Genomic DNA, 16,150 nt, shown 5'->3' on the forward strand with positions numbered 1-16,150 from the left:
GAGTGTACCATGTAGACTCCTGTTGAGACATCAAGCTCTCTCTCTAGTCACCACGCGAAGACAGAGACAAAATGACACATAAGAGCACAACACATTGCTCCTCTGCAGCACAATTGGCTGAAGTAAGACACATACAATCCCTCTCTCACACACACACACACACACACTTTTACAACAGGATGCCTGCTGAGCTGACAGTAAGTGGTCTTGGAGAAAAAGGTGAAAGAATTGAAGATGAAAGTTCAGACTGTCTCACAGTGCTGCAAATGTTTGGCATTATTTGTGTGCCAGCAGATGAAACGATAATAAATCCAGACTGTAGTCTAGATCCTTGAGTGAATCTGTCCTTAAACTTAGATTAAATTACGGTTTCCATGTTCCAATTTCATGCAAAGATCATGCATATTATTATCAAGTGCACAGGAATTTTCTAAAGGTAAACCATAAGCTTCAATGCAAATGCTAGTTTGATATGGTTGTGACGTGAAAAACACAATTAAACACCGCCCTACCACGGCTGATTTTCAAAAGTCTAGTTTTTATTTTATGTTGGTCACTAAAATGTTTTAGTTTTTAGTTAAGTTTGAGTTGTTCTGTACATCTCCATCATCCCTCACGTGTAGATATGACAGCATGGACACTGCACAATACAAATTCTACGAGTTCATTTTACAAAACCATTCCTACTCTAGATCCACTTTTTCTGCATCACATACATCACAACAATGGTTACAGTGGAATGGGAGGAAGCATCAGCAAGAAAAATGCTTTGCGAGGAATCATCAATACACCTTTACTAATATGACCTAAAACATCCTCTGATGTTTTTGTCTTTCCACAACATTTCTTCAGGATTAAGATCAGGACTTTTTCTTAGCCACCACAAAACATCATCTTTATTCTTCTTTGTCCGTTCTTTGCACAGCAACTTGTATGTTTTGCATCACTGTCTTGCTGCACGCGTACTCTCTCTTAAATATTTCAGTTCATGTCGTTTGTGTATTTTAGAATTCGAGAGCACGGTTCAAAACTCATTGCTCTAATAGTGCCTGTGAGCCTCGTGCAGAGCCATCGAAGTATGACCAAACCATGATACCATCACCACCATGGTTCACAGATTGGATCATGTTCAGCTGGAACGTTGATCCTTTCGGCTTTTCTGCCTGCAACTGTGGAGCAAAGCTGTGATAGTTGCAGTGTTGCGTGCTGCTTTCTCCTTGCAGCCCTGTCAGCCACACAATTGTTAACTGTTCTGATGGTGGACTCATAAACCTGAACGTTAGTCAATGTGAGAGAGACCTTTCATTGATTAGACCTCCACAACTATTAAATGTCCCGCTCCTGAAGTGATCTCTGTTGGCGGATCACTCCTGTGGAGGGTAACAAGGTCTTCAGTTTCCTTCATTTGTCTGTCGGTGGATTGATGGAGTCCAGACTCTTCAGAGATGGGTCTCCAGCCCGACGATCATCAGCATCTTGCATTTGTTCGTACCGTTATTCACTTCCTCGTGAGTTGTGGAGATCTGACTTTTGACAGATCCCTATTATTTTGATTAAAAACACAGCTAATCGCCATTCCACTGAATGATATTTGACCATGACTCCGCCTACAAATTAACTGCTAATCTTGGGGGTCACTATCTGTGCATCCGCTTGTGTTCGTTAGAGACCCGTCAGACTTTGATAAATGTGGCATTTCTTTTTCCTGGTGACTTAAAAATGAAATGACATGAAAATTCAAGTTGGTGTCAAAATTAATTTAAACTGTAGGAATCAAAACTAGCTGATTTATACTTGCGTGCACTTGAACAGGATACAAAGCAAACAAAAGGGAACCAAACAATTTACACTGTGCATAAAGAAACCCTTTACAACATAATATTGTAAGTACTGTAGTGTCTCACCACAGTTTTCAAGCACCGAGGGGCAAAGTAAATGGTCTGCGTCCGTTTGATTGCTTTATTGATCGATTGTCTGGGCTTTTTACAATCTTTAATTTATGACCACTGTTTAAGTTGCATCCATTTTTTCTATGGTAGATTATAGCTTTCCTGATGTCGTAAATATTTCCATTCATTTCATAATGAAGCTGAAAAAAAATAGGAAAAAAAAGCAATCAGGAAGGCATGAAATATGTACACTCCAGAGAATGCTTCAAAAGAGATATGGGGAGTATAATCAAGCAATTCCAGACTTTTTTTTTTCTAAGAGTAATCTTTAATGCATTCATATCTTTAAATGATGGCTGGGAAGATTGGAGGAGTTAACTTGCACACACACTGTGAGTGCACCTATTTCAGTTACAGACCATCAAACAACTTGGTATTGGGGAAACAAATCCATTATTCAGGCAGACTTCCCAGATGGCAGAGGGGTAATTCAGGTTTGAGCAAAGCATCCTACTGAGAGCCTTTATGTTGTCCTGTTACCTGAATAATTCATTGCAGTGCCAAAATATGGACCTGAAATAGCCAGCCATAGAAAACCTAAGCTGAGGGAAGAGGCAGAACAGGTGAGGAGAGAAGATGTGTGTTGTGAATGAGAGATATGAGAGAAATAGCTTCTTGGTGAAAGCTCATAAGGTTATTTAACTTGGCAAAAGAGCCAGTTAGAAGACGGTTTATCCGTTTAGTGAGATGGCAACATAGACAGACAGGCACACACGCACACACACACTTTCTGCCTTCATGTGTCCGGCGGGATTTGCTTTCTTTCCTTCATGTTCACAATCAAAGCCGTTCACAGCAGAACACGGGGACCGTATGGTGGAGACACAGCTCGGACCAAACACTTTCATCAGACTTCTCCCTTTTTCTCTCTTTACTTTCCTCCACCTCCACACTGTTGTCACCAGCCGCCCTCCTTTCTCTGTTACTCCTCATCTCGCCTGCTGCGTCTAGTTTCATTTTCAAAGTCGTCCTTTGTCCTCTGCACATCTTTTTTTTCTTGTTTTTGTTCTTTGACAAAGTGTTGCTCACGATTAACCGCTGAGACAGAAGCTGCATGACGCAGCCCACTGATTGCACGAGTATCATGTTATTTATTTGACTTTATAATGGCAGACAGCAAGTCTGACTCCGCCCAGAGCAAATTTAAATTGTTTGTCTTCTGTGCCTCTGAAAATAAATACATCTGGACCACTAACTGCAGCTAATAGTTTTTTCCTTTTTCCATCATCAATTTTCAGATTGTTTTCTTGACTGTTCATTCAATCTAAAAGTATTTTTGAAATGCAGACTTGCAATCACATCTTTTTCAGACGTTTAATCACAGGGGGGAAAAAGACATTTCTTTCCCTAAAATGTTTTAAATTGCTGATACTTAACCAAAATAAAGTGCAGGGAGAAGTCTATCTTAACTTTAAGTTTTAAAGTGGTGCATATGAGGCCAAAATATAGATTTTGTGGTAACTTACCTTCATGAATAAAAAAGGTGAAGTAGGTATGGTCAGTAATAACTGTAGGCTGGCGGGCTGTGAGATTACGACTTGTGCATGTCCCCAAGGCCGTTGGAGCACACAGCAAAACACAAACTGTTAAGCATCGCAGGCATACACACAATCCAAACAGACAGCCTCACTTTGATGCGCGCGGTGAAATGTTTCCAGCGGACCGCGTTGATGACTCCCTCAGGAGCGTGGGAGAAAACACAGAGCTTCGGAGCCCGTAACTGTGTCAAGCACCCACTCCCACACACAGCCGGAGGTTCTAATAAAACCCAGATTCCTCTGCTAAATCGATATTTCGTGAAGCACTTTGTGCCAAAAAGCGCGCGGAGCGATGCGCAACAACATCTTTAATCACACGAACGCTGCATACAAAGCTGCATATAGCCCAATCAACACATTAAGTTAGATGCAATCGGCGCTACGTGCAGTCATAATAGTTCATAAACATCAGGTTCTAAATTTGCGTTTAACATACGCTGCGTAAAAGTTAAACTTAAGCATTTTCAAAACTTAAGCAGGTGGTTTAATATGTGAAATCCATCCATACTAATCAACAGACCTTTAATTAGTAACTTTTAATAATGGACAGTGGTGACGTGCATGCCAAATACTTGCCAAGCGCTGCGCATTATATACTGAAATGTCTCCGTCAGATTAATGGATACGTGGATAAACTCGCTTTCGGGTTTTTTTCGTTTTTTAATCCATTATTTATTTATTGCCAATTAGCACTCTTACCTTTCAGAACCTTGGGCTCAACGATCCATTCCTTCACCGTGAGAGTGCTGATGAGAAGCGTCCCTTCTGTCCAGAGGTGTGTACGAGTCGAGTGCATGCTCAGCGGTAGCAGCTCCAGGAGGGAGTGCTAACAGCAACACAGCCTAGTGGGACAGACAGACGGCTGCAGCTCATCCCCTGCTGGATCCACAGAGGACTCTGCAGTCTGTAGGACTTCAGCTGACTGGGTGAAGGAGGCGGGATCATCACGACCAAACACTGTACACCACTTACAAAGTTAAATGACTAATATTTGAAAATATAGTTGTAGTGGTATTTGAGGAACAGCTTTGAAGCCTGATCTAGATGATATGAGCCTGTTTTTGTGCAAGAAGCTGCTTAAAAAAAAAAAAAAAAAAAAGTTTGAATCACTTTTTACGTTGTAAAATGGCGATCCAATTTTTTTCTTGAATCACATTTTACAATACAGCTATAATTTTACAATCAAACCTGGTCAAGGTCAACTAATATTAAAGCAACACATGGCCAGTTATTTTTACTGTGCATAAAAACCCTAAAATTGCAGACAAGCCCCACAGCCTGAAAGAGCTAACACAAGCCAAAGACATCAACATTGATTGAATCTTTGCTACTTTAAACACACACACACTCTTGAGTGGTGCCTCCTTGTTTCCAGACACAATGATTGTGGGACAGCAGGACACAGAATGCACCTCTTGCCTCATTTCACTGCAAAGAATTTGGAAGAAATGGCCATTGTTCATACTTGCGCAGTGTATACACAAATGTGTCCAAGTAGTTCATGAATTTAGAGACATGGACTGAATATCAAGTGCCCAACCCAAGTTATTTTCTGTAGATAATTTCAAAGCAAAAAGGAATCTTCTAGATAACGCTGCGTGACAAGACCACAGTCGCACTCAGTTCATCAGGTTATGCAAGACAGCCACTTAGGCTAAAATCGGTCCTGCTTTTGCCACCGCCTTTCCTCAGCAAGATGGCACAAGTGGTACTTCTGCTGCCAGCTGAAAACATCTTTCTCTGTAATGGTTTGCTTCCGTCCCCTCACCCCATGCAGCTGCTAGCTGTTTCCCGTTCCTTCAATCTTTTGCTCTGGTTTTCTGAGACAGAGGCAGGCTGCAGCTGACAGGACACTGCAGCCCAGGGGACAATTAGGGAAGCGTGGGAGAGACAGCTGGACCTGTTGCTAGTTCTGCACGCGCACACGCACACACACACACACACACACACTAAAGTGTCTTGTGGGTTTGCTGCATTCACATTTAAATGAACTTTCAGGAATGGCAAAATAAAAACAGTTGCTTTTATTTATTATATCATCATAGGAAAAAGTTGCACAATAGTGAGTAAAAGTGATTTTAGAGGAATAAATTGTGGCATTGGTTTATACATACATAAGAGGTAAACAAATGTAACAGCAAAAAAAAAAAAGTGACATTGAAAAGAGACTGCTGACTTCATGACGTTGCCAAACTGCACTGGAAACTATGAGATGATGAAACATGCTTCATCTGTGACAACTACACTGACGTACATCTAAGAGTGGGTAAGAGCTCAACCTCACCACTGTCAGTCTATCATAAGTAAGAAATCTTTCCCAGCAGCATGTTCTGCAGCTGTCTGATCCTGCTTTCCTGTGGCAGCGCCAGGCTCTTCTCCACTCGCGCCTCCTCTTCCAGCAGCTGCTCGATGTAGCAGGAGGAGCCCAGCAGGATGTGGCCTGTGGCCTGCATGGAGAAGATGGTCCATCGCAGAGCCTCCCTGGAATCACACGCATGAGAACAAGAGGGAGGATGGTCATAAATAGCCAGTTCCCATTTACAGCGACATGAGTGGAAACCAATAGGCCCACACAAACAGCCTGCATGTAACGAGATATTAGTATCAGTCTGGTATAATTCAGACAAGTCACAACACAAGGAAGCCAGATAGTCTTGATAGTCACGCCCTCAGATGCTCAATTTTGACATCAACTGCATTTCATAAAACTGATATCCACGACCTTTTAAACCGCACATCCTGCAATAGGAGCATCACATTTGACAAGTCTACAAAATGTAATCCTCTCAACTGAAGCTCCGAGCCAAAGCTGAAAACCAGCAGGTCTCGGCAGCGATGACATAACAAAATTAATCTCAGTAAAATCTAGCCTTTGGTCTTCTAGGGTCTGCGCATTTCACCACCCACACAGGTGTACACGCTCAAACCCGAGTGCATCATTTATACACAAGGGTCTGCTTTTAATACTTTTATAAGAGAAGCACGGGAGGAAAAAAAAAAAACCCTAAAAGTTCTCGAAAGATAATCGTGCCAATTTATGCATTAGAAATTCATTCACACTGATCAGTTTTCAGCTCTAAGTGGATTAAGCTATTACTACAAACAATATGTTTCAGTAAAGATGCCACAGAGATGCTCTGAAAAAACAATCAGTTACATAATAGTTCAACACAAAATACAAAAATATCAGAATAGTTTGGCAGCCTCCATCACTCACTTTAGCATCTTTTTGGCAGCGTAACAGCGCAGGTCATAGGACACAGTATAAACACCATACAGCGTTGCCTTCACATTCAGGCAGCCAATGAAATCTTTGGGGTTGTTCTTGTAGAGGTCAAAGGTCAGCTTGGCCACATCTCTCCGCTGCTGTTGCTGCCTGCAGTCAATAAGGCAATCTCTGGAGAGGTTGTACTGGGGGGGGGCGACAGGATGAGGGATATGAGTCAGGACAAATGGGCACAAATCAGCGCTCAACTCCACCGCCACACACTTGAACTACACACTGATGGCACTCCTGCCAGCGATGATGTGAGTAGCAAATGACAATGAGAAAAGGTCAATGAGGGGTCGTTGCAGAAAACATTTGGGAAGGGGTCCAAATTAATGCATGTATCACTTACTGAGAAAGTTAATTGCTTTTGGGTGAATGTTACTGCAATCTCACGAATCCCTCATGTCTAATTAGTATCAGACCCCTGCCTTCCATTTTTCTCAAAAATATTGAGCGGGGAGAAACTAATGTGAGGTTCACTCTGCGTTCTGCCTTTGCACAACAAATGGCATGTTGCCTTCCATTTAATTTGATGGATAAAATATTTAACTGGATAGCCAATGTATCACAACACAGACTGGTCCATATTCATGGCTTCTGCATTATGCCTTTCTATCAGTCTACATCAAAGAATCACTGGCTATGAATATGTTAATATTTGCACGGCCACAATGAAGTAAAGTTGCTGGCCAAGAGTGCCATCTAGTGGCTAATCAAAACTACATACAGGATGTGGGCTCCACTTCTGTCCCTTCTGCAGAGCCATCAGAACAGCATTTTCTGGGAGCGTTTGAAAGAATTCCTCTGTGTCCACACCAGTGCCATCTTCATCCAACACCAACGCACTGACGCACAGTATATCCAACGAGTCACTGGCCTGAGCGAGAGTAGAGAGGAGGAAAAAATAAAATAAATACGTACAGTGACCTCATCACAAGAAAATATGCGGAGCCTTTACACCATTCTGTCAGACGGCACTCTCCACAGCCATCATTAAGAAGCTGATTCAGGGAGCCTGTTTTTCATCCCCTTACCAAAAGTTACAAGGAGCACTGAATTAATGCCAAGGCATACTGAAGCCATTCAGATCTTGCTAAGACACTTTAGGCTTGATTAAATTTGGCTTCTTTATAAATTAACATTATTATAGTCTGACACCAGCCCTTTTTCTTGTTACATTTCACTTACATGAGCTCGAAACACACTCAATCACTTCAGATGGTGCAGCAACAAGTGGCAAACCTTTATCTAATTTCAATGGTCAATACACACCACAGAATCCCCCTGATTCCTCTGTTTTTAGTCCAAATGCTTTGTGACCACCTTACCATGATTATTAGCTGCTGACCAAGTCCCCCCGACACACACAGCATTTTTACACCTCACATCTTTCTCTCACCTTATTTGTCAGGTCTTCTAGCGTGTCTGCCATTATACCCTTTTTCACACTGCGGTCAGCATTCGTGACCCTGAAAGGCTTCGGTCGAGGAACTCGACCCGACAGGAGCTGCTGGGTCATGGAGGCACTAGCTGACACGCTCGCTGTTACGCACCTGAGAAAAAGGTGTAAGACGTCAGGTCATCAGCTCATATATTTAAAAAAAAAAAAAAAAAAATTTAAAATGGCAAAAGAGCTAAGGGTGACAACCATCACAAAGCACTTACTTGGAGAGGTTAGATGGCGTGAAAAGACTGAGTGACCTCATCGCATAATCCATATGAGAACAACTCGACCTGCAATTATAAGTATGATCAGTGTGGCAGCTAGGCTGAAATGAGGAGACAGAAGGAGACAGTGGCAGCTTTGCAGTTTAAAACTGAAAAAACCAGTAATAAAATTAGGAAAACGATTTCAGCAAATTCTGGAACTGGAGGCCACTTTTGGCAGTCAGTCTTACTCATTTATAAATATAACTTGTATGATAAACATTCCTTCAATTTCATGATTATGTCCCAATAAAAAGAAAAGAAACAATCAAGAATAATAACTCTTACAGTTTAGGAAACTCAAGACTTCTCCCAACCCTGTCTGAATATAATCCTTATGTTGATCGTTTTTGTTCCCAAAGCGCTTCTCCCAGCAGTGTGGACCACAAAAGCCTCTGAAATAAAGTACACGCTCCTCTCTTGTTGCCGTTTCTTGCAACACTTGGTCACTGACCTTTGTGCTGATGACTGTTGATCTGGTTGCAACTCATCAGCTTTATTGAGAAATCCTGCATAAACACTCCCACTGGCCCTGGATTTTAATTTGTTATAATAACCCAGTATCTTAAAGAAAGTTCAGCTAAAATTAAAAATACACAGCTGCATCAAGAATCAGGCAGTGTGTTCAGCAGAGCAGCACTAACCTAATTCTAACTAACTCTACTGCTTAGTGGCTTCAAAACTGAATTGAATCTGTGAGGCTCCAAAGCGGTTGAGGTGATCTGAGGAAAGATGTTATTTAGGGGAATGTACGCTTTAATTACAGCATTATTTTATAACGCTGGAGGACATGAGAACATGTACTTTTCACAAATTAGGTCATAGTTCATTGCTCAGCACATCACACTGGAGGATTGGCTCACGCTGACGAGGTGTGTGCGCACTGTCAGGTGTTATCACACTGGGCTACACGTCATTGTCTGACATCACCTGTGCGCACCGAAGGAAAATCCTAAAAGTCAAGAAGTTACTGTAGGAAAAAGCAGCAGATACATTTCTGTATACTCGTTTATCTCTCAATCCAGCTAAAACGGATGTTTAGACAAATGAAAGCCGCTAACAATTTAAAATACATGAATTAAAGGACACTGGAGTTCACCTATTAAACATGGGGGATTTAGCCATTTCTAAACTAGGCTTTCTCGCCCGTGAACAAAGTGTACACCGTCACAAACAAAGACAATGGCTCCACAAAAACAAGAAAAATAAAGAAAATGCTCGTTAAAGTTCACGGTTTATATTAAATCTGTTCGTGGTAATTAAAACAAATCATAGCGAAGCAAAATCCTTAGATGAACCCTTACGTTTGTAGTGTTGCTCCCGTGAAGCGCCTTCCCGCTAGCTTGCTGAACCGCTAATTAATAACACCTGCTAACGGCTGTAATTGAAGCCTGCGCCATTTTGAATGTACCTGTCTTTATTTTAGGGTTAGTGTCGATCTTTTTTTTTAAACAACATGCTATCCAGTGGGCATACTCATTACTTGTGAAAACACCTATTCATCCAAAATGTTAAAATTGCACCTCAAAGGATAGTGGATGAAGATTTCAATTAATTACGGAAGTAAAAAAGAAAGCAAAGGACATCTTGTGGATGAGCAAGGAACTGCGGGTAGGAACTTTCTGCTGTTACATAACTTTACTGGGCAATTTATACATAATCTATTTTATTACAAAACATTTAAATATACAGAAATCTTTAATCTTCAAATGTGACCACCACATACAGACCACATCATGATAAGATGACGAGATCATCTGCATGCTGGTGCATCTGTACAGTAATGACTGAACAGTGAAGCTCACTTTCGTTGATTTCTCAAGTGCATTTTGAATGAATCGGCTGCTGCTGTGAGAAAAGCTACAGGAAATGTCAGTAAACTTCGACCATCTCATGGATTGCTGACTATCTCACAAAGAGGGTGCAGTATGCTGAACAGAGCTCTGTGTGATTTGGTTGATGTGCAGTACAGTAGCTCCACAGGAATCTGTGCTCTCTCCATTCCCGTTCTCCTGGTACACCTCAGACTTCCCTTATACCTCCTGGTCATGCTACCTACAGTAATACTCTGATGATTCTGCGGTGGTTGGATGTATTAGTGATGGAGAGGAGGACTAAACTGTTTGTGGGGTGGTCTGTGAGGAATCATCTGTAAAGCAGTGACACCACCTGGATGGTGATGGACTTCAGAAGGAAGAGGTTGGCTGAACAATCCATTCCCCTCTCTGTTTATCGTTTACGGGACAGGATCTGGATATGGTGGAGGAGTACAACTGGAAGACCAGCACAGGCTGTATAAACAGGGCACGAGCAGGCTCTGCTTCCTGCAAAAGCTGTGCTCCTTCAATGTGCAACAGAGTGATGGAGGTTTTCTATCACTCAGCGTCCTTTGCTGTGGTCTGCTCAGGGAGCAGCATCAAAGCTGGTGACACCAACAGTCTGAATAAACTGATTAGGAAGGCTGGCCCTCTGACTGGCTGCAAACTGGACACTTTTATAGCTGTGATGAAGACGAGGCATCTGAAAAACCATCATCCATCATGGATAATCCTGAGAAACCTCTGCATGACTTACTGGACAGGCAGCAGAGCTCCTTCTCTAACAGACTGATTCAGCTCTGCTGTCACAAAGAAACACACGGGAAATCTTTCATACCACACATTATCATCCTCCATAACACAATATATCTGTCTGACAAAGAACCATCTGCCAGATTTTTTTCAACAGGTTATTTGGTAAATTCAAAAGAATTTCCCAAATATGTCTCCTCTCACAAGCCTCCTCTCCATCACAACTATAAAAGTGTCCAATTCAAAAGATATGGGATAAACAAAGCATTTCTCATCTCATCATCAATGGAATAGTGAAAATTTGGAATACTCAAATAATGCTCAGACAGGCAAACGCTGTAGGTTTTGTTAGGAGGGAAAATGGTTACTTACTGACTGAAATGTTCAGTCCGAGTGTATTTCCTGTACTCTTAGCAGCTGTCTCGGCCAATGCGTGCAACAACTTGGAAGCCAAACTGAAAGGGACAAATAAAGACTGCGGTGTCACAGATGAGAGCACTCATTACATAAATCAGAGTACACTCCAGTTGCGGTTTATGGTGATAACTGCCTTGTGATGATGATGATGTGAGTTGTATTTATTTGAACTTCATAATAAGTTCATATTTTAAGTATGCTTCACCAGACAGATACGTCAGACTATAGAGCTGTGTCATGGGAAACAAAGCTCCAGCTTAAACACAGAGTAAAATTACTGTTTAAAAGCAGAAACACTTGTTTTATTTGTGGTTTACCGCCCGTGGTAACTGCTACAAGAGATGCTTTTAGGCTAAAGGTTTGAAAAAAAACAGAGATAATACTGTTATAATATTCTCATGGCAGTGTAAACAACCCCAAGCTAATTAATGCCAGCTAAGGCAACAATCTAATACTATTGTGTAAATAACTGTCAGAGCATTTATTTTAATTCCAGATAGTTTGTCTGCTGCTCAGCAGGGTATTAGTGGCTTCTTTACTTATATTTATTGTATTATAATCACAGTAATTGAAGTGATTTGTTTCATTTAGTTTCTGTTATATCAGCACGTTTTGAGGTCCAAAAGTGTGAAGATGATATTTAAATCAAGCCAAAGTCATGGTCAGCATAAAACAGAGAAGAAGAAAAAAGCCTCACAGTGTAAATCAGATGAGCAGTTTATTTCACTCTGTTGCTTCACATTTCTTGCTCGGTGTAAGAGCACAGATTAATTATGCCATAGATGTTAGTCTAATCCAGAGCAGATAGGGCTTCAGACTAAGAATAGCTGTGACTTGTTTGCCAAATGTATCAGTAGTGAACAAAGGTTTTTAGAAAGGGTCTCTTCTTCTTTTCAGAGGTCAATATCCTGCGCGTGTCTTTGTCCTGTTATCACCCATCGGCGCTTGCTGTGGGTGACGCAGGCTCATTTGGCTGAGACCCATTCATTTGTGCTTTATGGGCTGCTGATGCTTGTAATTATGGCAAGCGTGCCTGATATCAGTGCAGAAATGAATTAGACTTGAGAAAAAATGGATTATGATATTGGATTTAATTGTATGTTTTCTACGGATTGCATGCAAATACAATAAAACACTTCTCCGAGTCACAGTTTGGGAGCCAGTGGTGAGTATCTGAGACTAAACACCAGCATCATCTTACATTGTTTGCAGTGTCCTTGTTGTGATTGTTGTTGGTTTTTTGTTTTGTTTTTTCACATCACTGTAGTGATTAATCAGTCCATGGTGTGGTTTGTGTGTGGAATGTAAATGGATTAAATATAAGTATAAAAGTAAAGCAGATCTAAGCTCTAAAGGACAGATACTGACCGCAATGACTACTTTCACATGAACTAACATTGTTTCTAACCAGGTGTCAGTGCCGCAATGTGTTAGCTCTGTTGTGAAGTGAGATTTCCTCCATCAAGCCTTCAAACTTCTCCGGGGGGCTTTCATTTCCTCTTGCCTATTCGTGCCATCAGCTCTGCATTGGCTGCTGCCTTGGTCCTCATGTCCTGATTCTTGGCCAGGTCTATGAGTACACTGAGAATGCTGGTGGGAACATCAAGGGACAGAGCAAAACGGGACGCCTGCTGGGCTCTCTTTGGCACCTGGGAGGCAGGGCGCGGGGCTCGCCTGAGCACGAGATGATGCTGTGATCGGAGCAGTGAGCTCAACGCACCGTTGCGGTTTAAGATGTCGACAGCCAGCATGTCCCTCTCTGTGTCTTCATCGAGTTTGGCAACAGCCAGACTGCTCCTCCGGCTCTGAACACACAAAGGAAGCAGCAGAGCCAAACAGAAGCACGCACGCACACTTCTCATGGTCAGGACTGTCTGCAAGCAGAGAATCAGCTCCATATTACACAACTGTGACAGTGCAAGACTTCAGTGAGTGATCGCATGGAAAGACAACAACATATCCAAGTGATGTACAAAAATAAAAATAGCTTTTTATTTCTTCAGCAATAAAAAGATGATGAAACACTAAATTCTTCAGTACAGTTCTTTGCAAATCATTTTAGATCATCTGAATATTTAGTTTCTTAACCTTTCAATCATCCATCCATTTGATCCTCCTGTTATAGTCTGCAGTATTCTCTGATTCATGCATAGATAAATCTTTGCAAACCTCGTCAAGAGCCAGCCAAAATCAATACTTACTCAGTCACCAATATCAAAAGTTGGTAACTTGACAAAAAGGCACTTCTCCCTCCTCTGTGTTAAAGACAGCAGCTCTTTTTATGCTCAGATGTCCTGTAATCTTGTATTTTCTGTCTCACAGCTTCTGCTTCTTCACCGGAGGAGCAATGTGCACCAAACACGGTCGGATGTTGAACTGGACTTGACGATGAGCCGCTCGTCCTTTGCTTCGTCTTCAACCACTTTAATCCTCGCCGTGACACTGCCCCTTCCCCTCTCTGTTTATCGTTTACATCTCTACACCCCATCGCCCTCCCCTCATTTCATCTCATTTCCTTTGCACTCAGTGCTATCTTATTCTTTCTAAAAATAACACAATAGTAATCACAATAGCTTGCTTGGAGTGACTTGAAAAGTTGCCCCAATTTGGAGTCAAAGCACAGCCCACCTCCACGTCCATTCAGAAGTTAAGCATGGAGACGCTGCGAGAAAACAGTAATTGTTGGGTGTTGAAATGTCCCATAAATTGTTCATCTTTTCATCATGCTTGTTAGTTTATGTTTTGGAAATCATCCGTGCAGACTGAGTGAACATCACACATGACAGTGATAAGAACACTGTGGGAGACATGCTCATTTTGGTCTAATTTAACTGAATGTATTTAAGGAGTTTGAAACATTAAGGTGGTTGGGAGCTGGTTTAGATTTACTGACAATAGTGTGAGTGAGTCTGTTCTGTAACATGCATTAGCTGGAAATCACAGCAACTAAATAAGACATGAGGTGAGTGAGGTGAATTTTTTTTGTGTGTGTGTTTGTTAATACCAATTAACAACACAGAATAAAAGTTTTTCACTGGCTGCCAGTTTTGAAACTTGTTCTTTGACTAATGTCAGTCTTTTCGATCTGACCCTCTGCATGACAGCCCCTCCTTGACGTGTTTTTACGCCTATGCTACAGGGAAAAAAACATTGACTCTTAGAGGAACATGCTGTGAGAACACATCTTTCTTCCTTTCTACAGAGCACAGAGGAGAAGAGGTGAGTATAAAGAGGTTAGAAGGAGAAGTGACTGCAGATAAAGCCCCGTGGAGAAGAACAAGGAGGAAAAGTCTTACAGGGCCAGGAGGGCAACTCAACAAGACGAAGCCTATCTCGTTTCCTGAGTCACCTCCATTCGGGCCCATCAAAGAACTTACTCTCATCCGACTAATGATATATTACGAGTGCAGCCAGATTACGATTGCTGGGTCCTTGAGGGCCTCAGGCTTACGAGCCGTTTCAGTTACCCACAGGTCACAGTAATGTCACACAGCAACAAACAGATGTACTGAGTTGTACCAGCAGCATTATTCAACATGACACGGAGCAGCACATGAACCTCAGACGATGTCATCTGTGTGATTCAAGATAAAACATACGTCATAGCAGGTCCTACTTGCCCATTCAACTGACTAATGACGTAGGCTGTTTACAATGAGCCTGATGCGTATCAGAGAGCACTTTATTCTCCAACTGTTCGCCCCGCTTAATATTCATGAAATGTTTAAGTTCTAAAGACGTTGTTAATAAAACGCAGCAATTGGCAGCAGTAAGGACAGGCTATTAGAAGACAATTGCAAATACTTATTCACTGTGGCAAAACTGAAGTAGGCAAACTGCGCTTTGGCCACAGCCACAATTTAAACGTCAAGACAAAGATCACAGATTAACCCAACATATCATCTGAAGTCTGAGCACAGATAATACAAATGGCACGTCTGGTTTAGGACAACAACATGAATGATAATGTGTGCATTAATGTATACAATTTTTTCAGAAAAGTAAAAAGTGCGATGTTTACAACACTTCAAAAACTGTGACAATTTAAGTTCCAGCAAAAACTTTAGATTTAAAAGTGAAGGTAGTCTAGTAACCACATCATCAGTGCTTTAAACGTCCAAGAACCTCCAGACAGAAATATTAGCCCCCACACAGCTCTTCCAAACAAACTAGTTTTATTTTGAATGCTTACATTATTTTACTTTACAAAATCTGCCAGGGGCAAAATTATTGGGCCACCCAATGCTAATTGATAATTGTGAATCCTTTTTGATGGATTAAAGCTTGCAGTCATTTGTTGTGAATTTCAACAAGTCTCAAACATGCCTCCTGAGTAATCTCAGCTCATTCTTCTTTAGCCAATCTGTCAAGCTGCTCTAGATTTGATGGTCTTCTCAGACTTTGCTCTTCTGTTCACCTCACAGATTTTCAATGGGATTCAAATGAGGTCAGTCAATAACTTTCACTTTGGTCTTCTTCAGGAGCATGTTTTGGGTCGTTATTATGTTGGAAAACAAAGCACTGACCAGACTAGTTTTGTTGCTTACAGCTTGATATTTTCTTCAAAATCTTCACATATTCTTCTTTCTCCACATCCACAGCATAATACTCCCAACTCCTGTGTTTCACTGTGGGGACGGTGTTCTTTGGGTTGTAGCCGCTCCTTTTTTCTCCAAACATGAGCAGCATCTTTATGGT

General features: G+C 41.5%; 3 protein-coding genes across 5 annotated transcripts in view; all 3 read right to left on the minus strand.

Moving 5' to 3' along the window:
- Positions 1 to 4,504, minus strand: part of LOC102307475 (G-protein coupled receptor 22) — a 14,895-nt gene extending 10,391 nt beyond the window's left edge. The window contains exon 1 of the mRNA XM_005915370.3: positions 4,187 to 4,504. The gene's annotated coding sequence lies outside the window, so the exon portion shown is untranslated. The remainder of the gene's footprint in view (positions 1 to 4,186) is intronic.
- Positions 4,505 to 5,488: 984 nt separating this feature from the next.
- On the minus strand, positions 5,489 to 9,891 carry cidec (cell death inducing DFFA like effector c). 2 transcript variants are annotated; one of them, XM_005915373.3, is made up of 6 exons: positions 9,770 to 9,891; positions 8,424 to 8,492; positions 8,158 to 8,311; positions 7,486 to 7,635; positions 6,705 to 6,898; positions 5,489 to 5,968 (listed from the first exon to the last, which is right to left on the minus strand). In XM_005915373.3, the coding sequence occupies exons 2-6, from the start codon at positions 8,474 to 8,476 to the stop codon at positions 5,785 to 5,787; spliced, it is 735 nt and encodes a 244-aa protein (XP_005915435.1). In that variant the 5' UTR covers positions 8,477 to 8,492; positions 9,770 to 9,891; the 3' UTR covers positions 5,489 to 5,784. The 2 variants fall into 2 exon arrangements, with proteins under 2 accessions (XP_005915435.1, XP_014196739.1); XM_014341253.2 differs by lacking the exon at positions 9,770 to 9,891 and adding an exon at positions 8,754 to 8,907.
- A 2,202-nt stretch (positions 9,892 to 12,093) lies between these two features.
- On the minus strand, positions 12,094 to 13,867 carry LOC102307796 (urocortin-3-like). 2 transcript variants are annotated; one of them, XM_042215094.1, is made up of 2 exons: positions 13,654 to 13,867; positions 12,177 to 13,326 (listed from the first exon to the last, which is right to left on the minus strand). In XM_042215094.1, the coding sequence occupies exon 2, from the start codon at positions 13,312 to 13,314 to the stop codon at positions 12,943 to 12,945; it is 372 nt and encodes a 123-aa protein (XP_042071028.1). In that variant the 5' UTR covers positions 13,315 to 13,326; positions 13,654 to 13,867; the 3' UTR covers positions 12,177 to 12,942. The 2 variants fall into 2 exon arrangements, with proteins under 2 accessions (XP_014196751.1, XP_042071028.1); XM_014341265.2 differs by lacking the exon at positions 13,654 to 13,867 and having other exon boundaries at positions 12,094 to 13,422.
- Between the last annotated feature and the right edge of the window lie 2,283 nt (positions 13,868 to 16,150).

The sequence above is a fragment of the Haplochromis burtoni genome, unplaced genomic scaffold, assembly GCF_018398535.1.
Source record: "Haplochromis burtoni strain Fernald_Lab_line unplaced genomic scaffold, NCSU_Asbu1 Contig_12, whole genome shotgun sequence".
In the NCBI taxonomy this organism is placed as follows: Eukaryota; Metazoa; Chordata; class Actinopteri; order Cichliformes; family Cichlidae; genus Haplochromis; species Haplochromis burtoni.